The sequence below is a fragment of the Piliocolobus tephrosceles genome, chromosome 16 (genome assembly GCF_002776525.5).
Source record: "Piliocolobus tephrosceles isolate RC106 chromosome 16, ASM277652v3, whole genome shotgun sequence".
NCBI classification, from domain to species: domain Eukaryota; kingdom Metazoa; phylum Chordata; class Mammalia; order Primates; family Cercopithecidae; genus Piliocolobus; species Piliocolobus tephrosceles.
This window is the reverse complement of record NC_045449.1, coordinates 71,821,466-71,847,085: the sequence shown is the minus strand read 5'-3', so window position 1 is coordinate 71,847,085 and position 25,620 is coordinate 71,821,466. Positions and strand designations below refer to the sequence as shown.

The 25,620-nt window shown below is 42.2% G+C and overlaps 1 protein-coding gene and 1 non-coding gene across 7 annotated transcripts in view; both read right to left on the bottom strand.

Moving 5' to 3' along the window:
• Window positions 1-25,620, bottom strand: part of TNRC6C (trinucleotide repeat containing adaptor 6C) — a 153,301-nt gene that overhangs the window by 29,378 nt on the left and 98,303 nt on the right. For all 6 annotated transcript variants that reach the window (XM_023211692.3, XM_031934355.1, XM_023211690.3 and 3 more), the window contains 6 exons: window positions 15,334-15,549; window positions 11,751-11,917; window positions 8,181-8,261; window positions 6,242-6,299; window positions 3,999-4,141; window positions 1,995-2,144 (listed from right to left, as the gene is read on the bottom strand). In XM_023211692.3, the coding sequence (XP_023067460.1) occupies window positions 1,995-2,144; window positions 3,999-4,141; window positions 6,242-6,299; window positions 8,181-8,261; window positions 11,751-11,917; window positions 15,334-15,549 (815 nt within the window). The remainder of the gene's footprint in view (window positions 1-1,994; window positions 2,145-3,998; window positions 4,142-6,241; window positions 6,300-8,180; window positions 8,262-11,750; window positions 11,918-15,333; window positions 15,550-25,620) is intronic.
• LOC111542596 lies at window positions 12,619-12,725 on the bottom strand. Its single transcript, XR_002731599.1, has one exon. It is a non-coding gene; the product is annotated as a U6 spliceosomal RNA (small nuclear RNA).

Genomic DNA, 25,620 nt, shown 5'->3' with positions numbered 1-25,620 from the left:
TCCTGAGTAGCTGGGATTACAGATGCCCGCCACTACGCCTGGCTATTTTTTTTTTTTTTTTTTAGACGGAGTTTTGCTCTGTTGTCTAGGCTGGAATGCAGTGGTGCGATCTCGGCTCACTGTAACCTCTGCCTCCTGGATTCAAGCAATTCTCTGCCTCGGCCTCCCAAAGTGCTGGGATTACAGGTGTGAGCCACCACGCCCGGCCCGAATTTTTGCATTTTTAGTAGAGACGGGGTTTTGCCATGTTGGCCAGGCTGGTCTCAAACTCCTGACCTCGGGATCCACCCACCTCAGCCTCCCAAAGTGTTAGGATTACAGGCGTGAGCCACCTCGCTCAGACCCAAGTGAATTTTTAATGAGTGTCGTTTATACAACAAGAAGTCTACCCCATTCAAAGAAACTACCAGCATACAATGTTTCACACACAATAGCAACATGAATACGGTTATTTGAATAATATACATTTCCAAAACGATGTGATAAAAATTAAATAATAATGTGTGGGGATTACTAATCTAAGAGGATAGCAACATTTCTTTTTTTTTTTTTGAGAAGGAGTCTCGCTCTGTTGCCCAGGCTGGAGTGCAGTGGCCGGATCTCAGCTCACTGCAAGCTCCACCTCCCGGGTTTACGCCATTCTCCTGCCTCAGCCTCCCAAGTAGCTGGGACTACAGGCACCCGCCACCCCGCCCGGCTAGTTTTTCGTTTTTTTAGTAGAGACGGGGTTTCACTGCATTAGTCAGGATAGTCTCGATCTCCTGACCTCATGATCCGCCCATCTCGGCCTCCCAAAGTGCTGGGATTACAGGCTTGAGTCACCGTGCCCGGCCAGCAACATTTCAAACAGGAAATATAGTTATTATTTCAATAAACCTTGAAATGGAATGAACTGACAAATTCAGGTAGTTAATTCTGTATTAACTATGATAAAGATATTGTAGCTGTAGTTTTCACTCTGTGTAATGAGTTACCTGACAAATAGGTGAGGTAAGGTACTGTACAGCTTCACTTGGGAAGAGCCGCCTGAGAGGCACTGGCAGAGACCCCCTTCTGTGAACCTAACAGCTGTGAACGAACCCCAGTGCACACCCTAGCTGGGCTGCTGACTTGAAGCTGGCAGAACAACGGAAATGAGATGTCTCACTGCATCACCACCACGGGGGCAATGTCAGATCGCCAGGATCACACAGTTGGGTGCTGGTGAGTGGAAAGGGCACTACTGGTAACAACACTGGGACAATGGGCACACAGAGGCTGTTTGGCCACCCACATGTCACAATGTCTTAGAGACATGTCTCCAAGGGGTGTGTGTGTGTCAACCTCATCCCTAAGAAAATCGGAGAGAAGGGATGTCCTAGGGATGGGAAAGGATCATATGTTTTTTGGTACAACACTTCACGTTAAGAGTCTATATGAGAAAAGTAAGATGAAGTGGCAAACGACACTCTCAGGTCCTTCCTTTAGTAACTGACTTAGAAAAGTGATCTCCACCTGTACCCAAAGAGTGTTGAAGTCTGGAAAAAAATGCCAGTGTGACTCCTGAGAACCACCTTGCAAGAGATGTCATCTTTATTTCTGGGAAAAAGGGGGAGAATGTGGTGCTTTCTCACAGATCAACAGATGTAACGTTTTGGTTGCCAGGAGGAAAGAGGCTGGGCACTACCTGGACCTCTGGATGGATCTGGCAGCTGAAGACCACTGTGCAACACATCATCACTTCAGCCAGTCCCAAGTTAGACCAAGGGTGCTGAACTTAACACGTTTTAGTGAAGTGTAAGAATAAATATAACTAAAGCATTTCCTACTTCAACTCTTGACTCCAGTAAGTCACTTGAAGGGAAATCCTGGTAGTATTTCAACTACCTGTACATTTTCAGTCATATTTTAAAATAGAGGTATTAACTACAAATAAGAAAGTTTATGTCTCAAACACATTTTTTAGAAGGCAGGTAAAACAAAGGCCACGTGTTGCTCTCTCCCAACAGCCTTACCTGTCTAGAAGAATTCAAGTTTTGCATGCCCAGCCCGGAGGCAATCCCACCCAGGGCCTGACTGGGGAGTGCACTGTGTGAAAGGGGGAGCTTCAGGCTTGGGGAAGGCAAGAACGGTGAAGGCGTGGGCTCTTCCACGAGGCCGCCATCCTGATTGGAGAAAGAAAGGGTGAGCTGTGTGCAGTGTCCATCAGCAGACAAAGCACCAAACAGTTTCCCAAGGAAACAGAGGAGGCATGGATGGATAAATAGTTAACAGATCAAAAAAGTGTGGATAAGGGAATGGAGAACATGGGCAAAAGCAAGAGGGGAAAAAGAAAAAGAGAAATAGGATTAAGATGCTGTTTTCAGTTTAAAGGTATTTTACAAACACATATATTAGCTGCTACTATTCTCCTAACTACTGGCTCCTAACAGGTAGGAGCACGGAGGAAGGATGGAGGCATTGGCAACAAGCACTTTACAACCATTTTCAAATAAACAGATGCTTTTTGAGAAGTTATTACCAAAGCTGTAGGTATACATAGGTTGAATTCTGTGACATTTGTTTTTGACCTACAAACACAGCAGTTTCATAGGGTGTAATCTAAGAAGAGGGTGAATTATAAAAGTAAGTTATAAAAGACAGAACCTTATTATTATTATTATTATTATTTACATCTATTGAGGTCATGCTATGTGCCAGGTCCTTTGCAAATTTACGTCAGCTAACATCACAACCAGCCTGTGCATTATTCCGTATTTTAAATGTCAGGGTCCCAATTTAGGTTTGTCAGATTTAGCAAATAAAAATATATGATGCTGAGTTACACTGGAATTTCAGATGAACAGTAATTTTTTAGTAGGATTTCAAAAATTATTTATCTGTAATTCCAATTTCACTGGGCATTATGAGTTTGAACTCTGTCCACACTGGCGAGGGGAAGGACGAGGATGTGAACCTCACCCTGGGCTACCCCACAGCTGCAGCTGAGGCAGATCACGTGCTGGAGGACTCTGAGAGTAAGATCAAGTCCCATCTCTGATATTCTTTGCTTGTGAGCCTTTCCTTTCATTGTTTTTTTCTTTTACTTTGAGACAGAGTATTGCTCTCTTGTCCAGGATGGAGTGCAATAGCACGATCTCAGCTCACTGCAACTTCCGTCTCCCGGGTTCAAGCAATTCTCCTGCCTCAGCCTCCCAAGTAGCTGGGATCACAGGAGTGTGCCATCATGCTCGCTAATTTTTGTACTTTTAGTAGAGATGGGGTTTCACCATGTTGGCCAGTCTGGTCTCGAACTCCTGACCTCAGGTGATCCACCCGCCTCAGCTGGGTTTACAGGAGCGAGCCACCACACCCGGCCTCCTTTCACTGTTGATTTTTTTTTTAAATGTGTCCTTCCTTACTTCAATTTTATTTTCAAGGCTCAATGTTTGCATTGAATTTAGTGTAATGCTTTTCTCCGCTTTGTAGTCACACCAATCTGGAGTGGGGACGTCATTACATGACAACACTGGGAGCTGAGCTGTGACTGGACTTGCTAAACATTCAGGGAGTTTTCCACGGGCGCCTGCTGTGGTCACTCATGTCCGACTGACAAGGGGCGGCCAGAGATGGGTGCTCAAGCTCCACCACTTCCAATCCCTTTTCCTGAGGATAAACATGTAACACATCATTTCCAAAGGGAAGATCTGTGTTTTTAAAATGAGATATTTGTGTTTTAAAATGGAAATCTGATGATCCTTGCCCACTGGACAAACTGAAGCAGAAAACCAGCCAAGTTCACACAATAAAAATGGAAAATCTATTTTCAATCCCAGTCTTTTTCATTCTCAGTAACATCACATGAAATACAACATTCCCTTCTTTGAGTTAAACATTCATAATGTTAGAATAAAATGGACAAAAGTCATTTAAGTATTACCGTCCAGCAAATTTTTAATCTGGCTTGTATTAAGGACACAGTTGAAATGAAAAACTCCTCTTGTTAAAAAAGCAAAAACAAAAACCACCTATATTCATACCTTGTCAAGAAAGGTGGGGCGGTCCATGGAAGACTCTTTGGAGATTGGCGGGCGGCAGCCGAGGGGCTTGGCGGCCATTCCATTATGGTCGGTCACTCCCAGCCCACGCTTGTCCACGTCCACCTTCTTTTCCAGCAGAGCACCTGGAGCACAACAAACAGAAACAACGCTGTAAACAAAACAAGTGAGTGCTGAGCACAAGACAGGCACCAGCTAAGGCCTCAAGGAGGGATGGAGACCCTCCACTCCTTCAAACACAGGGAAGCCAGGGGCAGAGACAGCCCTTGGCTTTGCTAGGGCTGAGCCCGATAAGGGGCTGCCAAGGATTCACGGTGAGGGGATGGGGGTTGGTCTTGTGCATCCTTCCATGGCTCCTGCACTCTTTGATCTGGCCCTGTCGCTCCTCTGCTCTCTCCGCAGCAACCACACCAGCCATGGCTGGTCCTCAGGGGCTCGGCTTGTCCTCTTCCCTGGGATGCACCCCCTCCCCTAGTTTTCTATACAGCTTGCTTCCTCATTTCTGGTGAACTCAATGGTCACTTTCCTGCAGGGGCCTTCCTGATTATTCTGTCTGCAACAGCTCCTCTCCTACTTCATGGCCGTGCCTCTCCATTCATCGAGTTCTGTATCTGCAAGGATTCTTCCAGATGTGGGGGACAAAACACTGTGCAAAACAGACACTGTTTCTATTCTCATGGCTCTGTTGGCTTAATGACTAGTGTGTGTTTGGCCCACCCTCCGTCCTGCTCCACAGTTTTAGAGAGTTAGAATTCACCTCTTGCAGCACACACTGCTCTGTCCCACCCTGGCAGTTTGCACCACATGTTGTCGCACGTGCACGATTAGACAGTCTGCAGTCTATCCTCATTATTCATGAAATCCGTACTTGCAAAACTGTCCTACTTGCTAAAATTTGTAACCCCCAAATCAATAATTACAGCACTTCTGTGGTTATTTGTGGACATGTGCAGATTGGCAAAAAAATGTGAGTTGCCCAACATTCATGTTCCCAGTTCAGGTTGAGCCTCAGATCTCAAGCTGTAAAGAGGTGTCCTTTTTGTCGTCCATTTACTGTCATGCTTTTCGTATTTCTGGGCTTTCTGTAGTGATGCTGGTGTTTAAAATGGTCCCCCCATGTGGGGCTGAGGTGCTGTCTTGTGTTTTTAAGCTCAAGAAGGCAGTAAAGCACCTTACGGAGGAAGTATGTGTGTCAAGTAAGTTTCATGTAGGCATGAGTTAAAGCACTGAGTTCAATGATCATGAATCAATGACATGGTACACCCAGAAACAGGAAGAGAAAATTCACTGACCTATATGTGAGGCTGCTCAGAAGTACTCAAGTAACATCTGGGCATGTGATAGGGCTATGGAAAAGAGGCTAAATTTATTGGATTCATGAGTGTAGTGGACGGCATTGTTATGAGTCTGAAGGCCAAATAAATTTACGGTCACATTATCCAGGGTCAGACAAATGGTATACCCTTCTTGGTTAATGTTTTGGTATGAACAAATATGGCATATGATTACTTGTGAGAAATATATATCAATATTAAATAAGGTGTCTTGAAACAGAAAAACATGTAAAACAAGGTTATATATTGATTGGTTGACAAAAATGTTGTGAGCAAAGGCTCACAGGAACCCAACCCCGTGTCTCCTAGGAGCACTGGTTCAGTATTCATTATTTCAGTGTTTGTGGTGACTTTATAGAACATAACCACCAAGAAAATAAGAATCAACTATATTTAAATGTAAATATTTAACATTATTATTACTTTTAAAGCAGCTCCAGAAGAACTAGGGTGGCTTGTTCCTTGACAGAAAATCTTATCTTTCAACAAGAGCTGGTGCTCAACCAGCAAGGCGACGCTTCTGCTGGCCCCTAGGCAAGTCCACTCTGGGGCAAGGCATGAGGAACGCACTCAGTGTGTCCACTGAAGTCCAGTGTGTGGTTCCAGTGTCTCTCAGAGTGTCATTATTACCTCCCTTTAAAACATACGGGAAAATATTGAGAAAAGCCAACACGCTTCAACTATGGTATTGGCGATTCGGCTCCAAAGTCCACTAGTCCCTAGAGACTCACTCTGTGGTTCCAGCCTGTTGTACGGTTGCTCTTTCACTGTGGCCTGGTCCTGTCTACCCAGGACATATTCAACCATTAAACCATGACTACAACCAAATGCTTCTGGAAAGTAAAACTTCACAGCTGGGTACCTTTTTAAAAAGGATGTTGTATGACTTACTCATGGCCTGATCAAGATTCATATTGTTACTCTTCAAGGCCTCCTCGGCTGGCTCTCTCTGAGTGGGGAAAGAGAGTTTTCATTAATGCACATTAATTAACAGAAGGAAAGCTCACAAATAGTTTAATTACTATCAACTTAAAGACATAGTTATTAGGTTTTGGAACTGGAAATACATTTCTTCACGAAGTTAGAGACAATGTCTTCTGAACTAAAATACTTGTAATAAGAAAATGTATTGAGTTGATTTTCAAAGTAAAGCACGTGTATTTAACACTTTGGAAACAAAATGCAGAGTGACGGTAAAACCCTGTAAGTACTCCTAAAATCATTTTCATTTTTAAAAAATGTAACTATTAGTATTATTTTTGTAGAGATAGGTTCTCTCCATATTGTCCTGGATGGTCTCAAACTCCTGGGCTCAAGTAGTCCTCCTGCCTCGGGCTCCCAAAGTGTCGAGATTACAGGCATGAGCCACCGTGTCTGGTCCTAAAATCATTCTGTACAACACTGAGTAGCACTGATTCCATAAGGATGCAATCTATGCCAAGACAGCAGGGCCACAGACAAGGACACCTGCCATGAGGACAGGATGCTCTCCTAGGACAGGATTCCTGTCATGGGCCCATCTCCATGCCTCTCTCTAGTCCCAGCAACTATGTCAGTCACTGTCGGAGTGCAGAGCTTCACTTCTCACTTCATCAATTCTAGGCTCTATCATCAACAACTTTTCTCTAAGAAACAGAAAAACAAAACAAGTAGATTCACTTTGATAATTTATGACTGGAACACAGTAATCTCAGGGGATGATAGAAGCCGCTAGGGTGCCACGATAACTGAGACAGTGTAAATCAGGACACGCTGAGGCCACGGTCAACCTCTTGCCCACTCACACAGGCAGAGCCTGGGCCACCAACACAATGCCCTGCCCAATGCAGAGGGCCTGTGTCCAGTGTGAAGGATGGGGTTCTTCCTCTACATGGAGGCCATTCTGGACTCATTTTTTAAAAGGCATCTACAGTAATTGAAAGATAAACATTCATTTGAATAAGGATTTTGAAAAAAGGCACATGAAGGGAATACATGGCGAATATGGGCCACATTCCTTGTCATCTGAACTGCCATCCAATCTCAGGAACTGAACAGACTGTGGTATTTTCAGGGGAACGCTCTGCAATATGAATTCTCCCTACATACGACTGGAAACTTAGAAACTAAGCAGGTCTGGTTAGGATACTTTTTCTGGATATGAAACCTTAGTATTTTATACCAAGTTTTCTTTTGTGATCTTTGTCAATATACTCTATACACTAATGAAATTCACTTTAAATTATGAATTAAAAGTAAACATAAAACTGTATAAAACCAATGAAAATTAAAAATCGCACAGCATTTTCTGGCTGGGCGTAGTGACTCATGCCAGTAATCCCAGTACTTTGGGAGGCCGAGGCATGCAGATTGCTTGAGCCCAGGAGTTCGAGACCAGCCTGGCCAACATGGTGAAACCTCGTCTCCACCAAAAATAAAAAATTAGCCGAGCATGGTGGCTCATGCCTGTAGTCCCAGCTACTCAGGAGGCTGAGACAGGAGGATTGCTTGATCACACCACTGCACTCCAGCCTAGGTGCCAGAGCAAGACCTTGTCTCCAAACAAACAAACAAACAAACAAACAAAAAAACAGCATTTTCTTTTCTAGGAAAAGGCTCTCACACCCTTTTTGACAGAAATTATGTAGGTCTTTGCTGTAGTTCAAAGCAGTGATCCCTAACCCAAACTACCCAGGTAAAAGGGAGATTCAAGAGTTAGATGATGTCAATATCTCATTCCTCAAATAATCTTGGTGCCTTCTGACACACAGAGCAAACATGGAGAGGAAACAATCACGGCATTTCATTTCGGGAAGCATGGTAGGTAGCAGTAAAATATGACAGCAGTTACCGGGAAGCCCATGTCTGTGAGTTGTTTGATCAGCCGGCTCATGATCCAGGCCTCATCCTGCTTGCCAGATGTCTTCATGCCCTGGAACAAAGTGTGGGAAAGGGGAAAGTCCATGAGCTATATTTTAATGCATTTCTTCCAGAAACGGGAGACAGCCTAAATTCAGGGTCATTTAAAAGTCACAGGATCTTTTTGTATTAATGTTGAATAATGCTGTATTCCAGAAACTCTCTAACAATATTTCATGGCTACTACTATGGAAAGCATCAAGGTACATTTGCAGGTTGGTATATGTGTGCAATTTATGAACTTAAAAAAGCAAGATAATTATCTCTCTTTCCCAGATAATTTAGTTCATCACAAATATATACTACTTTTACTATCCAGTAATTCTAAGTGCTCCCTTGAACACAGCCCTATGTGAAGTTTACTAAAAATTATTTACACAGTTTTTGCCCTTTTCTGAGCTTTATTCTGAAAAATGATAAAATGAGGGGGTTTATTCCAATGAATAAACAGGCAGCAAGAAGAAAGGGAGAAAAAACCTGTTAGTTTTATGAACTATTTGTTACTTATAGCTCACAGGGTAGAGAAAAGGAAAAAGGAGGAAAATGTCAGTGAAGGAGAGGATGAGGAAAAAGGTCAGCTACAGAAAGAGCAGTGTCGGGGGGAGGGCACCACAGAGGAGCCAGGAGGCTTCTTAATAACTTCCCTCTGGCCGGGCGCAGTGGCTCACACCTATAATCCCAGCACTTTGGGAGGCTGAGATGGGTGGATCATGAGGTCAGGAGATGGAGACCATCCTGGCTAACACGGTGAAACCTCATCTTTACTAAAAACACAAAATATTAGCCGGGCATGGTTGCAGGCACCTGTAGTCCCAGCTATTCGGGAGGGCTGAGGCAGGAGAATGGCGTGAACCTGGGAGGCAGAGCTTGGAGTGAGCCAAAATCGCGCCACTGCGATACAGCCTGGGCTACAGAGCGAGACTCCATCTCAAAAACAAAACAAAACAAAACAAAACAAAACAAAACAAAACATTCCCTCTGAGCCTATAAATGCAAAGGTTCTAATGATGCATTATCATAATATGAAAAAAATCCCCTTCTAAAAATATTCTTCATAGTGTTTTCCACAATTGAGCCTGCCACAGTTACACCATAGAGCACATGGAGCTCTACAAACAGGCTTTCTTTCCTCAAGGTACTAGCTTATTTGGGGGCTATTTTAATCATTACTATGCGGCCAGAGCCAGATCAGCCAATATTTTAATTTATCAATTTGGTATTTTTGGTCCCATCATTAACTGGATTATTTGCCAGCCCAACTGTAAAAAAGATTCTTTCTGATGTCTGTAATCACTTCTACTACTCATGAGCGGAGAGCTCTGATTTTAGTTTCTGGTTTCTGCTGATTATTAACTGAATGCTTTTTTAAACTACATTTTTTTGAACATGAATACATTCACACGATTCAAAAGCATAAACGAGGTATAAAGAAAGTTTTCATCTCATGCCGCCCCATCTGCTTAGTTCCTGTTCTCTCCAAGAGGAGACTACTCAAAACCGTTTCTTATTTGCCCTTCCAGAGAATTTAGAACATTCTGTAGAAGCTAATACACTATGTGTGCATGCATGCACACACACAAACACACACAGTTTTCTTCCTCCTACCCCACAAAATAGGGTGTGCGCTGTACATGTTTTTCTGCACCTTGCTTTTCATTTAACAATGTACTTTAGTGATCTTTTCCTATCAATACATATATAGAATTTCCTTTTAAATAGTTTTGCGTAATGTAGAAATGACAATTAACTTGTTACTCCACCAATGTACATTTAAACCATTTTTATCTTTTTACTACAAAAATGCTGCAATACAAAACTGTATAAATGCCACAAAGCGAGACTCTTGTTTCTACAGAAAAAATAAAGAATAAAATTAGTTGGGCAGAGTGGCATGCACATGTAGACCCAACTACTCAGAAGGCTGAGGCAGGAGGACAGTTCGAGCCCAGGAGTTCAAGGCTGTACTCCAGCCTAGGTGACACAGCAAGACTCTGTCCCTAAAAAAAATCTTTTCAATAAAAAAATCAAAGTGTTGGCTTTCTACAGGTCTGAGAGATGAAAAATGGCAGGTGTCTCTGAGTGCTGTCTGGAACTGCACTGCCTTCCTGTGAGTCTGTGTCTAGGACCATTGGTGCTCCTTCTCTGTGGACCAGCTACTCTTCACATTCTGAGATTTTTTTTTTTTTTCTGGCTGATTTTTTTTTTTTTAAATCAGTTTCTAGGACTTTATGTATCAGGGAGATCAGCCCTCTCTATGACATGAGTTATAAACATATTTTTCCAGTTTGCTATTTTTCTTTTGACTTTGATTATGGTATTTTCTGTCATGTACAGTTTTTATATTTATCTATTGACGCAGAAGATTTTCCTTTATGGCTTTTAGATTTTGGTCATAGTTAGACAGGCCTCTCTGACTCCAAAATTGTTTTTAATGTTCTTTCACATTTTTATATTTTTAATATTTAAATTTGTGACCTACTTGAAATTCAGTCATGCTGAATGTGGACTGAAATGGGCAGTCATCTAGAAAAAAAAGAGATACATGTCTCATGTATCTCACATATATATGAGATGTGTATCTCAATTGTTTCTAGATGACTGCCCATTTGTGTCTTTTTTTTTTTGAGACGGAGTCTCGCTGTGTCGCCCAAGTTGGAGTACAATGAAGCTTTCTTGGCTCACTGTGCCTGTAACCTCCGCCTCCCAGGTTTAAGCAGTTCTCTTGCCTCAGCCTCCTGAGTAGCTGGGATTACAGGCGCCCACCACCACGCCCAGCTAAGTTTTGTATTTTTAGTAGAGATGGGGTTTCACTATGTTGGCCAGGCTGGACTCCAACTCCTGACCTCAAGTGATCCACCCACTTTGGCCTCCCAAAGTGCTGGGATTACAGGCGTGAGACACTGTGCCCTGCCTGCCCATCTGTTTTAAGACTTCTTAACCATCTATCTCAAACTTTTTGGTCTCAGGACCCATAAAACTCTCTTAGAGACTGAAGATCCCAAAGAACTTTTGTTTATATGATTTGTGTCTTTTGCTATTTACTGTATTAGAAATTAAAACTGAGAAAATTTAAAAATATTTTGTTTAAAAATAATAACAAAGTCATTATACATTAACCTAACATTTTAAAATAAAAAGTAATTAATTTTTCATGAGAAGGGTGGCATTGTTTTGCCTTTTGGCAAATCTCTGCCTGGCTTAAGATAAATGGCTGGATTTTCATGTCTGTTTCTGCACATTCTCTGCTATAATAAAGATCTCTGGACACCTCTACCCTATACTGGAGAGAGATTTCAAATGAAAAAGACAGTCTTAGTACTGGCATGATCATAGTTGTGACCTTGCTTACTCCCCTGAAAGGGTCTCTGGGACCTCCAAGGGTCCTAAGACTACTTTGAGAACCTCAGGTCTATCTTTTCATCTGATTAACTGGATACTGAATGTGTTTGAAGTACCTTTGGTTTTCAGGGTATACCATCTTTAAGAATGTTGTACGCATTACCTTTTGAAGTCCTTTTTTGGGGGCGTTCCCCCAGGAGCTGCAGGAAGAGGTGCTTTCTTGGGAAGCAGCATTATTCCACACGTCCCCTTCTTCATCCTCCCACTGGCTGGTACTGAGGTTCATTTCATCCCCACCACTGCCCCAGCCTTCTTGCATAGATTTTGAAGCTAGAAATAGAGCAAACATGAACTTATCAAATTCACATCCCTACGCGGATGATGCTTCCACTATAACAAATAATTTAGGGGAGGCGGGACAAATGATGCACTGCAATCTACCTTTTTATGCCTTCATTTCTCCCAGATCTTAGAATTGAATTTCTCCTGCTACATATGTAAATAAACATGTATATGTATATAATTTTTCCTTCAAACACCAGCTATTTGTACTCTGTGCTGTTCTAAACTTCCTTAACCAACTATAGATCATTCTGAAACACAAACATGCTAAGAACAAATCCTGGGGCCACCAGGGAAGGTGGCAATCTCTACATGGTATGAAAAGGCTACAGAAATGTAGATTCCTAAAACATTTCATTGTCCTGTGTGGTTTTTAAAATTTGTACATTTTTTTTTTTGAAACTGGGTCTTGCTCTGTTGCCCAGACTAGAGTGCAGTAGTGCAATCATAGCTCACTGCAACCTTGAACTCCTGGGCTCTAGTGATCCTCCTGCCACAGCCTCTTGAGTAGTTAGGACTATAGGCATGTGCCACCACATCCAGCAAAATTTTTCTTTTTAATAGAGATGGTGTCTCACTATGTTGCCCAGGCTGGTCTCAAACTCTTGGGCTCAAGTGGTCCTCCTGCCTCAGCATCATCGCAAAGTGTTGGGATTACAGGCATGAGCCATCACAAGTGGCAGGAAAATCTGTACATGGGATGCTTCATAAATCTGTATCTCATCCGTGCATAGGAGCCACGCTAGTCTTCTCTGTATTGTTCCAATTTTAGTACGTGTGCTGCTGAAATGACCACCTCTGTCTGATTCTTAATCACTGCTTGATCCACACCCGTGAGGATTAAGTCACACAGGGCAGAGCTTCTCAAACCTGCCCACTCATGACAGTCAGCTGGATCATGTGCACTGTCGCAGGCCTGAGGTCGGGCTCGACAGGCTGCATTTCTAACACGCCCACAGAAGACGCTTACAGACTAGCAGGATGGAGGCCTTAGGCAGATGGAGCTACGAAGTGACCACTGAGTTTCCACTTCAGATATTGTTTTTCCCTCCTTTCTTAAAATACAAAGTGATTTTCGGTATCAAAATTACCCCAAATTTTCACTTCTTGGAAGAATATGAAGAAGGGCAAAGACTAGGTAACAGCGCAATTAGCTGGGTCTTTAATGAAGATATAAAGCTGATAAACATATAGAATAGGCACATAACTGTGCCTCCAAGGAAAAATTCTCAAGATAGAATACACTGCCTCAAAATAGCAGATGAATCTAAATACTCAGAAATTCCCCTATCCTTTAGGTTTGTAACAAAAAGTAATACAAATGGAATAAATACTTTGAGCAGAGTGGTGGCTATATGGAACACACTATCGAGCATTAGCAAAAAAACAAAATATAAAAGCAATAAAGTTGCATTTTAATATCTAGGACATCTAATAATGTCCAAAGAAAATATGAAGCTTCTGGCCGGGCGCGGTGGCTCACGCCTGCAATCCCAGCACTTTGGGAGGCTGAGGCGGTCGGATCACAAGGTCAGGAGATTGAGACCACCCTGGCTATCATGCCGAAACCCCGTCTCTACTAAAAACACAAAAAATTAGCCGGGCGTGGTAGCAGGCTATAGTCCTAGCTACTCGGGAGGCTGAGGCAGGAGAATGGCGTGACCCCAGGAGGTGGAGCTTGCAGTGAGCTGAGATCGCGCCACTGCACTCCAGCCCGGGCAACAGAGCCAGACTCCATCTCAAAAAAAAAACAAAAACAGAACCAAAAAAGATGAAGCTTCTGCAGTTATGTGAACAATTTTTTTTTTTTTTTTTTGAGATGGAGTCTCTGTCTTCCAGGCTAGAGTGCAGTGGCCTGATCTTGCCTCACTGCAACCTCTGCCTCCCGGGTTCAAGCGATTCTCCTGCCTCAGCCTCCTGAGTGGCTGGGATTAGAGGTGCCCGTCACCACGTCCAGCTAAGTTTTGTATTTTTAGTAGAGACGGGGTTTCACCTTGTTGGCCAGGCTGGTTGCGAACTCCTGACCTCAGGTGATCCACCCACCTCGGCCTCCCAAAGTGCTGAGATTACAGGCATGAGCCACCATGCCCGACCAGAATTTTAATATCAGATTTAAATCAGTAATCTTATATTCATGTTAATATTACAAATATCACATTGCAAAACACCCATATATTATAAGAATTCCACGTGGTATACACATAATCTGGACATTTATAAGGATATTTATTACCTGCAAATTTGTTACACTTTCAGAAAATGGGAGGAAAATGCACAATTTATTTTTTCAAGTTGTTTAGGGATAAATAACTTGAAAACAAACATGGCAAATTCCACCCAAAGTGGAATTCTGTTGACAAGATGAAAGCAGGGCAAGACGGCAAGATACGTTAGGCTGCTGTGAGGTAAAACATATTTTCAAAAACTAATCTTAAGCTGATGACATGTTTTATCTATCTTGCTCAGTGAAATAGCAGGTTTAAATTACTTAATGTGGCAGGTACAAGAATACTGCTGAAGTAGTGTGGGCATTACCAGGAGAATCAAACATAATATGCTCGTTGCTTTGGTTCTTGCATTTATTTGTATTATTATAAAAGTAGGGCATGGGCATCTCTTTTTTTTTTTTTTTTGAGATGGAGTCTCGCTCTGCCCCCAGGCTGGAGTGCAGTGGCGTGATCTCGGCTCACTGCAAGCTCTGCCTCCCGGGTTCACGGCATTCTCCTGCCTTAGCCTCCCGAGTAGCTGGGACTACAGGCGCCCGCCGCTACGCCCAGCTAATTTTTTTGTATTTTTAGTAGAGATGGGGTTTCACCGTGTTCGCCAGGATGGTCTCGATTTCCTGACCTCGTGATCCGCCCACCTTGGCCTCCCAAAGTGCTGGGATTACAGGCGTGAGCCACTGCGCCCGGCCTGGACATCTCTTAAAAGCGCTTTTGTGTTCACGTACCAGGCATGGCAAATATTTTATAATCTTGGCTTTTTTTCTTAAGAGATGGGGTCTTGCTCTATTGCCCAGGCTGGATGCAGTGGTACAATCATGACTCACTACAGTCTTAACCTCCCGGGCTCAAGCAATCCTCCCACCATAGCCTCCCGAGTAGCTGGGATTACAGGCGTGTGCCACCATGCCCGGCTAATTTTTCCATTTTTTTTGTAGTGACAAGGTCTCACTATGCTGCCCAGGCTGGTCTCGAACTCCTGGGCTCAAGAGATCCTCCTGCCCTGGCCTCCCAAAGTGCTGGGATTATAGGTGTGAGGCACTGTGCTTGGCTAAGATTCTTGGTTTGTAGTAAAAGTGTAAATATAATGAGGAAAGTATCCTAAAACTCTAATTTTTAAAATTCAATACTTTGAGTCATTTCTAAATTGCCAGATCAGGGCAAGCACGATGCTAGGCTTACCTGGTTTGCACAGGGCTGAGGCAGCACCAGGTGCGCCAGCTCTTCCAAATGCCACTGGCGGCTCGGCAGGGTGATCTCCCCAGCCGCTACCACTGCTGGGTGGCTTCCCCCATGCGGCTGTACCATTATCCACCAGGGGAGAAGGGGAGGGTGGCTCTCCCCAAGAGTTCTCAGTCTTTGAGTGAACATGAGGCATTTCTCCCCAGCCTGATGAAACTGAAAAAGGTTCCAAGGGGTAGAGAAAATAATGAAAGTGCATCAGAGAAAAGTAAAAATATAATTCAGTTTTCAATTTCAAAATAATTTCAAGATAATCTATCCTTAGAATAGCCTTTAGTAGAAAACTTAAAGCAGGCAAATGTATTACATGTAATCCGATTTGTTTAGCTTTGTATTTTAAAATTTTTATTTATTTATTTTTGTTTAGAGACGGTGACTCACTGTGTTGCCCAGGCTGGCCTCAACTCCTGGGCTCACTCAATCCTCCTGAGTAGCTGGGACTACTGGGGCGTGTCACTGCACATGGCTTGTTTAGCTTCTTAAAACTGGTCAGATGCCATGGCTCATGCCTGCAATTCCAGCACTTTGGGAGGTGGGTGGATCACTTGAGGTCAGGAGTTTAAGACCAGCCTGGCCACATGGTGAAACCCAGTCACTACTAAAAATACAAAAATTTAGCTGGGTGTGGTGGCACACACTTGTAATGCCAGCTACTGGGGAGGCTGAGGCAGGAGAATCTCTTGAACCCAGGAACCAAGTAGTTAAGTTTTGCGAAGTCCTAAGTTATACTTTGGCAATCCAGGAGGCAGAGGTTGCAGCGAGCCAAGATTGTGCCACTGCACTCTAGCCTGGGCGACAGAGCGAGAATCTGTCTCAAAAAATGAAAAAATAAAAAATTGCCATTTTCTAACTCCTGACTTCTACCCATTTACAACTTTAAAAGTCCATTAAACATTAAAGCCTATTCAATTGTCAGCATTTGCAACACAGCAGGGTTTAGAAGAATAGTTTAAAACTATGGTTAAATAGCTTGTTTACTTATTGTATTACATGTAATGACATAAAAGAAATCATTGTAAGAAAAATTTGTGAGTTGCAAATATGTACTGAAATATTATTCTTGTTTATCTTTTGACCATCATAGACACAGATCACCTTATCTGGGCAAAGAAATGAGAAGATGGCAGATTAAACACATAAAGGTGAAGTCATAACTGGAAAATGCAGACGGTTCCCACGGTACCACCCACAAGCTGAGGGAGCTCTGAGGTTTCTGTCTTAGAAGGCAGAAGAGAGTTGAATTACGGATCAGAGTAGTTCCTATAGGTACCCTGGGAGGGTTTTTCAGGAACCCTTTCATTCCTCTGCCAAGTCCTGTTGCAACAGCATCCTCAGGGATTGGTCCCTTGTGGAAACAGGTTAGAGACGCATATAGAAGCCTGTGGCATCACAGGTGACCCTTGACAACACGGGTGTGAACTTTAGGGATCCACTTATACACAAATTTTCTTCCACCTCCACCACCCCAGAGATAGCAAGACCAAGGGCCCCCTTCCTCCTCAGCCTCTTCCTCAACATGGTGATGATGAGGATGAAGACCTTTATGATGATCTACTTCCACCTAATGAATAGTAAATATACTTTCTCTTCCTTACAATTAAAAAAAAATACATATATATGTATTTTTATATATGTAATACATATATATACATATATATGTAATACATATATATACATATATATATATATGTATTTTGTTTTTTTTTTTTGGAGACAGAGTCTTGCTCTGTTGCCCAGGCTGGAGTGCACTGGCACAATCTTGGCTCACTGCAACTACCGCCTCCCGGGTTCAAGAGATTCTCATGCCTCAGTCTCCCGAGTAGCTGGGACTACAGGCATGCAACAACCTGCCCGGCTAATTTTTGAATTTTTAGTAGAGACAGGGTTTCACCATATCGGCCAGGCTGGTCTTGAACTCCTGATGGTAAGTGATCCGCCTGCCTTGGCCTCCCAAAGTGCTGGGATTACAGGCGTGAGCCACCGCACCCAGCCTTTACAATTTTCTTAATAATGTCTTCCATTCTCTAGCTTATCTTATTGTATAAAACTCTGAAGGCATAAAAAAGTATGTGTTAATTGACTGTTTCTTATCAATAAGGCTTCTGGTCAAGTCGTTAAGTTTTTGGGAAGTCCTAAGTTACACTTTTGATAACCCTAATCCCAAACTGTTCAAGGGCCAACTGTATTATCTACAGGCACAGAAGAAGTTATGACACCAGGCAACAAGAAGGATTTCTCCATGCCCTTCACACTTCAGTACAAAAAACATTTTATATTGCATAGGTCAACCTTATTTTTCCAAATCAACTCAAATTCTAATCTTTTGCTTCTGCCATAAGCTCACGTGACACTGTTGATAGTCAGGTTGACAGCTTGTAGCAGTTGTAATTTTCATACAGATACATTACGCTCAGAGACACAAAGGTAAATATTTTAAGTTATAACTGTAGAAAGCATGTGACACTTCAAGAGAAAAGCTTACAGTATAAAATGCAAATAGTTAACCATCAATTTTACATTGGTTGGCCTCAACGTGGATATTACAATATTAATTATGAAATGTATTAATTTTCTGACTAAAAATAGTATGGAGTCAGTTCCCTTGATACTCTTTATTCTAAGAAAATGCAGTAAGATGGATTAATAACAAAAGGATACGCAACCTAGAAATCATTTTAAATTACAAGCTCTATGCTGAGCAATATATTATGCAAATAGTTACCAATAACAGGTGAGTTAGCCCTAACCAGTTATCGCTGGCAATTGCTAACTACAATATTAACTTTAATTACACAAAAGACAGTAATATATATTGGGAGAAGTAGTTTTGCAAACTGAAAGGACAAAATTAAATCAGAGACATTAACATAGCTAATAAAATTATCAAGGTTTTGGGAAGCTAAAATAACTTATGTGTTGCTAAAGCCCAATTAGCTATAAAAATACTAATTTACTGTAGGTAAATAATAAACTCACTTAGAATTTGTTTATCTCTAGACCTCCATCTCTTTGAGGAGGCAATATGTATTACAAATTGTTTAAGTCAAAACTAAGGATAAATACTAAGATTGTGGTCAGCATAGTTAATTGATTTTTATAAAGAATTTTAAATTCCTCTTAAAGGCAGCAGAAATGTCTAGTGAGTATTTTCATGGAGAAGGCAAACGACTTGCAAGCATCACATGTCAAAATCTTAGAAAGAAATGGAAGAACACTTGCTTACCCAAAAAATGAAAAAACCGAATATTTCCATTTTTATATTTATTTAACAGGGATGGGGTCTTGTTATGTTGCCTAGGCTGAAATGCAGTGGCTATTCTTAAGTGTGATCATAGCGCACTGCAGCCTCGAACTCCTCGATTCAAGCGATCCTCCTGCTTCTGAGTAGCTGAGATTACAGATGCCTGCCACCACACCTGGCCCAGTATTTTCATTTTCAGTTGAATCTGGCAAGACTATAACTTATCTGCACCCTAACAGAAACACTAGGATGTACCATCTGACACTCTAAAGGTTCTAGAAGAGATGCTAAAAACTGAAATGCAACAGAAAATTTTGACGCAAAACAAGAAGTTTGAGCACATAGAAAATGATTTTAAGTACACAGAATTAAAATAATCTCTACTCTTAAGTGTTTATCATCAGAATGAATTTGGCATCTTTTTGTTAATAATTTATAGGAATTCTTTTAAAGTTAGAATTGATGAGGTAGAACAAATTTCTTACATTTAAAATACTGATATTAAACTTTTAAAAATGATCCTTCAAATACCACTGCTTTTTGCAGAATATTTCTATACTACGGGGTCTTAGAATCGTTACCTCCCTTCAATTTCTTCAAATTGACAAACAGAGATAGGGATAATAAAACACAGCCAGGATTTGTAGTTTTCGTTCAATTTTAAAATATACATTCATCTTTCCATCAGAATGGAGAAAATATGGTGTGCACCTGGAAGCTGGGTATAAAAATGAGCAGCAGATGGAGAAAAGGCCAAGAAACAGGCCCAGGGAACAGAGAATCTTTCTCTCACTAAACACTGTTAAGCACATCACATCTTAAGCACTACAGATAATTAAGTCAGTGGATGGAATTCTTTCCTCTATGAAATAAGAAATCAACTCTAGTTTGTTCCATGGATGCCATTTACATGGCTTTGTAAGTGTGACGGGCAGTCCTTTTTGGGAGGAAAGGTTTAGTTGAAAAGTGGCCAATTGTAATTAATTAGAGTGTATGATAAAGGACTAGGCCAGACACGGTGGCTCATGCCTGTAATCCCAGCACTTTGAGAGGCCAAGGTGGGTGGATCACTTGAGGCCAGGAGTTCAAGACCAGCCTGGCCAACATGGTGGCACACACCTGTAGTACCCGCTACTCAGGAGGCTGAGGCATGACAACTGCTTGACCCTGGGAGGCAGAGGTTGCAGTGAGCTGAGATCACGCCACTGCACTTCAGCCTGGGTGACAGAGCGAGAGAGAGAAAACTCTGTCTAAAAAAAAAAAAAAAAAGATAAAGGATTAAAAATGCAATCGATCAGGCATTTATTGAGTGCTTGCTATGTGCTTGGCTTTTTAAGGTACTGACCTAAATATTAAAGAGATGAATTTTTTTTACTCATACCAATGGCCTTTAAGCTTAATGTAAATTTACTATGACTGGTTGGGTACTTGCTTATGGAGGAACAGAGCAGAATTGATAGTTGCAAGATCAATAAAACTTTCTTATCTAAAATCAAGATGGGTCTTTATACAGTGAAACTTTACATAGAAGAGTTTGTTCATTATACAAGAGTATAGTCAGATGGCAAAGTATCCTACTTTTCTGAAAGCCTTTGTGGTGGGCATTTTACACTTCCGTTTCAAATTCAGGGGACTCTATTTGAGGGTTAATGATTTGGGGTCCTTTCTAGAAGCTGACCATGGGCCTCGAGCTGCAAAGCAACTTCCCTTAGAAGAGCTTCTTCTGCCTGCCTTATTGAGTCATGTGGAGTAAGTATTAGAAAAGGAAAACCATCTTATTTACTTTTGATTTCACTACATTAATACAGATTTTAATGTGCTAACTCTTTCCTACCGGCATTGGCGGCGGGGGGCACACTATATTTTCTTTTTCTTCTTCTTTTTTTTTTTTTTTTTGAGACAGGGTCTCCTGTTGTCCAGGCTGGAGTGTGGTGGTGCAACCACAGCTCACTGCAGCCTTAACCTCCCTGGGCTCAGGTGATCCTCCTGCCTCAGCCTCCTAAGTAGCTGGGACTAGAGGCGCATGCTACTACACCCATCTAATTTTTGTATTTTTTTGTAGAGAGATGGGTCTCACTAGGTTGCCCAGGATGTTCTCAAACTCCTGGGTTCAAGCAACTCACCTGGCTCAGCCTCCCAAAGTGCTGAGATTACAGGTGTGAGCCACTGTGTCCGGCCTCACACTGCATTTTCAACTGTCTTCATCATTTACCTATTTCGAATTGAAGGTACCTAAAGCTAAGGCCTAGGCATTTGGGGTTCACGTGTCTCATGCCATGGAGTTGCACTGAGAAGCATCTCTTCCTACTTCTGTAGCAGGCTCCCAACTCCCCAGCCCTTGCTCAAGTCCAGCCCCACTTAGCCAACCCCTCAAACACAGGAAAGCAAAAATAAGCCAGCCAAACAAAACCCAAGAAAAATCCCACATCCACAAAAAGCATACATCACTCAGACCATTCCTCTTTCAGTAACTACTGCATACTGCTTAAAATAGAATTACTTCTGGCTGGAGAGGTCAATGACATCTATTTCTGAAGTTATGTTAAAACAGCTGAGCTGTAACAGGATCTTGCAATTCACTCCATGTGCAGGTGACTGTCTTTTGGTGTAGTTTTTATAGTAAAGAATGATAAACTTCCTAGGACAGGAGTCTGGAAGGAAGGCCACTGCTCTCTGGCTTCTGTTGCTGATGAGACTTAGAGAAACAATACATGTCTCACCTTCGTAGGCAGAAGCTTCCTAAATCTAATTTTTTCCAAGTTTTAGTTTAACAAGTTGGAGATATGCCTCTTTCATGATTAATGCACACAATCTCTGCTTTTATATTTTATAAGATGATAATTGTTTCAGAAAACTAAGTTTTAAAGCAAGTATCACCAGATTAAGTACCCACATGCAAAGTAAAGTGTGCCTCTGGCTAGAACCTTTGCTGACTTGTGGGAGCCCACAGTGGTCACCACCAGCACAGCTGGAATACCTGCTATGGCTGAGAGACATCTCTGAAGAGCTGCCAATAGGCAGCAAAATGAACACACAACAAATTCTAGACTAAGATCAGTATTAGCAGTAGACTCCCTGCCAGTTTTCTGATTGGCATATGTAATATTTTACTTCTAGATACTGTTGGAAGACACAGTAAGATGTCACTACCCCACTCCTGCCGGTTTAGCTTGGATCAACTGTATAATGGCCTTCATATTTAACTCTAAAATTATCTACATTTCGGTGAAATCTGAGTTCAGAGATGAAATCCCTGGAAGTTCTTGTTCAATTTCATTGTTAGATTCAGAGCCAACTACGAGGCTCCATTACTCACTAAATGGTTTTATTAATTACTATTCAATGTTCTCTTGTGTGGCTGCAAGTTGGTTTTTAAGTGTCCCAGAATATTTACGTCTGTGTACGCAAGGTAATCATGTTGTTGAGTATTTTTAGGGCCTGCTTTCATTCCCTTAGAACACACAAAAATGTTATGTTTGCACTTTGGCCCTTTCTGCCACATCTCACTAACTGGTAAAACAGCAGACTGATTTTATGACGACTTAATAGCTTCGTATATACAGCAGAACACAAGGTCCTGCAATTCTGGCTCGCACCAGAGACAGTAATGGAGGCAATTTTCAAGGAGGAGGATGTGTGTGAGCCAGTGTAGACAACTTTACATCCTGTGTCAGGTGCGGCCTCTGGAGCCCTTCTCAGGCAGCCTACAATTTCTGATAAAAAGACAGGCACAGGGATATTTCTCTGGACTAATACTGCTGTTTTATCTCCAGAATGAATCTGAAACAGGTCCAGACAATCCAGTTTAGGAAGCTATACTGCATTTCCTAAAATACTATGTTTTCCTCAGGCTCACAGAAAACTAATTAATATCAACAGGACAAAAATGACTGTACTGTAGCATTCGCTCCTTTAAAACAACACACACACAAAATATGTAATTCAGAAATCATATTTTATAAGATAGGAGAGATCAATACCCTTAAGTGGTAATGATCAACAACTTAAAACCCAAACTCCGACATAAGTGAAAATTCTATAAATTCAGCATAGGTCAACAGCAAAATTGCATAAAACCTAAAAACACCAACTTAAAAAATAGCAGAAATTTCATGAGGTGGAAGGCTTCTGTCTGGGCGTCCCAACAGCTACGGAAAGCTGTGCAGGCATTCAAGCCAGTGGGCAGCATGGCCTGGCAGGTGCTGAGACTGCTGCTGCCCTTGCTGACCCTGACTGCTCAGATGGCACAGTCCCCAGACAGGAGGGCAAGGGGCTGCCACCAGGGGTAATGCCACTCCTGCGTGCTGTCGCCTCTATGAAGGGAACTGGTGTGGAACTGTTAATTCTACAGCCTCAAAGAATAGCTTGGTTTAACAAGCTTGGAGAGTGAAAGGCTATGATTACTTGTAATTCTTAAGTAATCATACTTATGATTTTTGCTCTCACTGCAAAAGAAGGCTTGGTTCATGTCTGAGACTTATACATCACAGGTAATACAGGGCAGGAATAATATTCAGTGTAGCCACTTTACGCCAGAGGTAGAAAAACAGATTGTTATAAATGAAAAAAACGAATAATCCCATATGTTGTGCAATATACTAAACTTGACATACTTTCAGCATGTGAGCACACTTCCACATGGAAAAAAATTTGTGTAACTTTGTCTGTTAATTGGTAAAACTAGATTTTCAACTGCTCCTATAATACTGCTACAACTACAAAGAGCACACACATGCACCGGCTGCAAGAGTTGCAGGGGAGAACAGAGTACAGCAACACTGTTAAGGTGTAGCAGTTACAGCACATTTTCCTTCTTTATATTTGGTGATAATATGCGCAATTTGTTTAAAAAACTATAAATATTTTTCATATAAAAGATAATTATTTTGGCTCTTTTAACTGAACAAGAATGCCTTTTTTGGAGTGAAGCTCCCATGTTTTAGCTACTAAAAACGAGTTAAAAGTAGTTTCTGGGCCGGGCACGGTGGCTCATGCCTGTAATCCCAGCACTTTGGGAGGTCAAGGCTGGTAGATCACGAGGTCAGGAGATTGAGACCATCCTGGCTAACACAGTGAAACCCCATCTTTACTAAAAATATAAAAAAAATCAGCCAGGCGTGGTGGTGGGCGCCTGTAGTCCCAGCTACTCTGGAGGCTGAGGCAGGAGAATGGCGTGAACCCGGGAGGCGGAGTTTGCAGTGAGCTGAGATCGTGCCACTGCACTGCAGTCCAAGCAGAGAGCGAGACTCTGTCTCAAAAAAAAGAAAAAAAAAAAAAAAAGTAGTTTCTGGGCTGGTCATGGTGGTTCATGCCTGTAATCCCAGCACTTTGGGAGGCTGAGGTGGGTGGATCACTTGAGGTTAGGAATTCCAGACCAGCCTGGTAAACATGGTGAAACCCCATCTCTACTAAAAATACAAAAATTAGTCAGGCATGGTGGTGCTCGCCTGTAATCCCAGCTACTTAGGAGGCTGAGGCAGGAGAATCGCTTGAACCTGGGCGGTGGAGGCTGCAGTGAGACCAGAGCGTGCCACTGCACTCTAGCCCAGGCAACAGAGTGAGACTGCCTCAAGAAAAAAAAAAAAAAGTAGTTTCTGGCCAGGCATGGTGGCTCACACCTGTGATCCCAATGCTTTGGGAGGCCAAAGTGAGAGGATGGCTTGAGGCCAGGAGTTTGAGACTAGCCTGGGCAACACAGCATGACTCTGTCTCTAAAAGAAAAAGTTTCTAAAGATAACATACCCTTAGATGTCCTCCAACGGGGAGATCCTCCAACAAACGCAATATGGTTCTAACCTCTGTAGGGTGTCATGGATATAATATTTTACATACACATTACACATCTGAGACTTCACCATCTCCCTCCCACATACGTACCCTTGGAGAGCTACTTAATCTCCCAGGTCTCATTTGTAAAATGAGGCCCAAGGAGCTGTAAAGATTCAGTGAGATGATCCATAAAAATGTTCCATACATGACAGCCAAGCATGGCCAGACCACACTTACTGCAAGACTCCAGTGCCAGGCACAGGGCCCTCTGCAGCTTGAGCTCTTCCAGGAATTGACACTCAAATTGGGACTATCCACTAAGTGTAGATGGGACATGCAAGCCAATTTAAAATAGTCATGGGCTGCATAATGACGTTTTGGTCAACTGACTGCAAAGATGACAATGGGCCCTAGGATTATATATAACGGAGCTAAAAATTTCCCATCACCTAATGATGCTGCACCCATCATAATGCAGCGGAATGCATTTCTCATGTGTTTGTGGTCATGCTCGTGTAAACGAACCTACTGTGCACCCAGTCACAGCAAGGTCTAGCACACACAACCGATGACGCTAATACAGGACTATGTTACCAGTTTATGTCTTTACTGTACTTCCTGTCACTGCATCTCCAATGGGACAATGTATGGAGGTGGCCAACAGTGATACTGAAGATCCTGGTCCTGTGCAGGCCTAGGCTAATGTGTGTGTTCCTGTCTTAGTTAACAAAAAAGTTTAAAAGGTACAAAAAAAAGCTCATAGAATAAGAGTATAAAAAATACTTTTGTATAGTTGTACAATGTGTTTGTGTTTTAAGTGTTACTGAAGAAAGAAAGGTATCTTTTAATAAATGTAGTGTGGCCTAAGTGTACAGTGTTCACCAAGTCTACGGCAGTCTCCAGTGGTGCGTGGCAGTCTCCAGTGGTGTGCAGTAGTCTCCCATGGTGCACAGTGGTGAACTGTACTTTGCAGTGATGTACAGTCGTCTCCAGTGGTACAAAGTAGTCTGCAGTGGTGTAGAGTGGTGTATAGTAGTGTAGTCTGCAGTAGTCTCCAGTAGTGTGCAGTAGCTCCAGCAGTGTAGTTTGCAGTGGTGTAGAGTAGTTTGCAGTAGTGTATATTAGTTTGAGTAGTCTGCAGTAGTGTACGATAGTCTGCAGTGGTGTATAGTAGTGTACGGTAGTCTGAAGTGGTATACAGCAGTGTACAGTAGTCT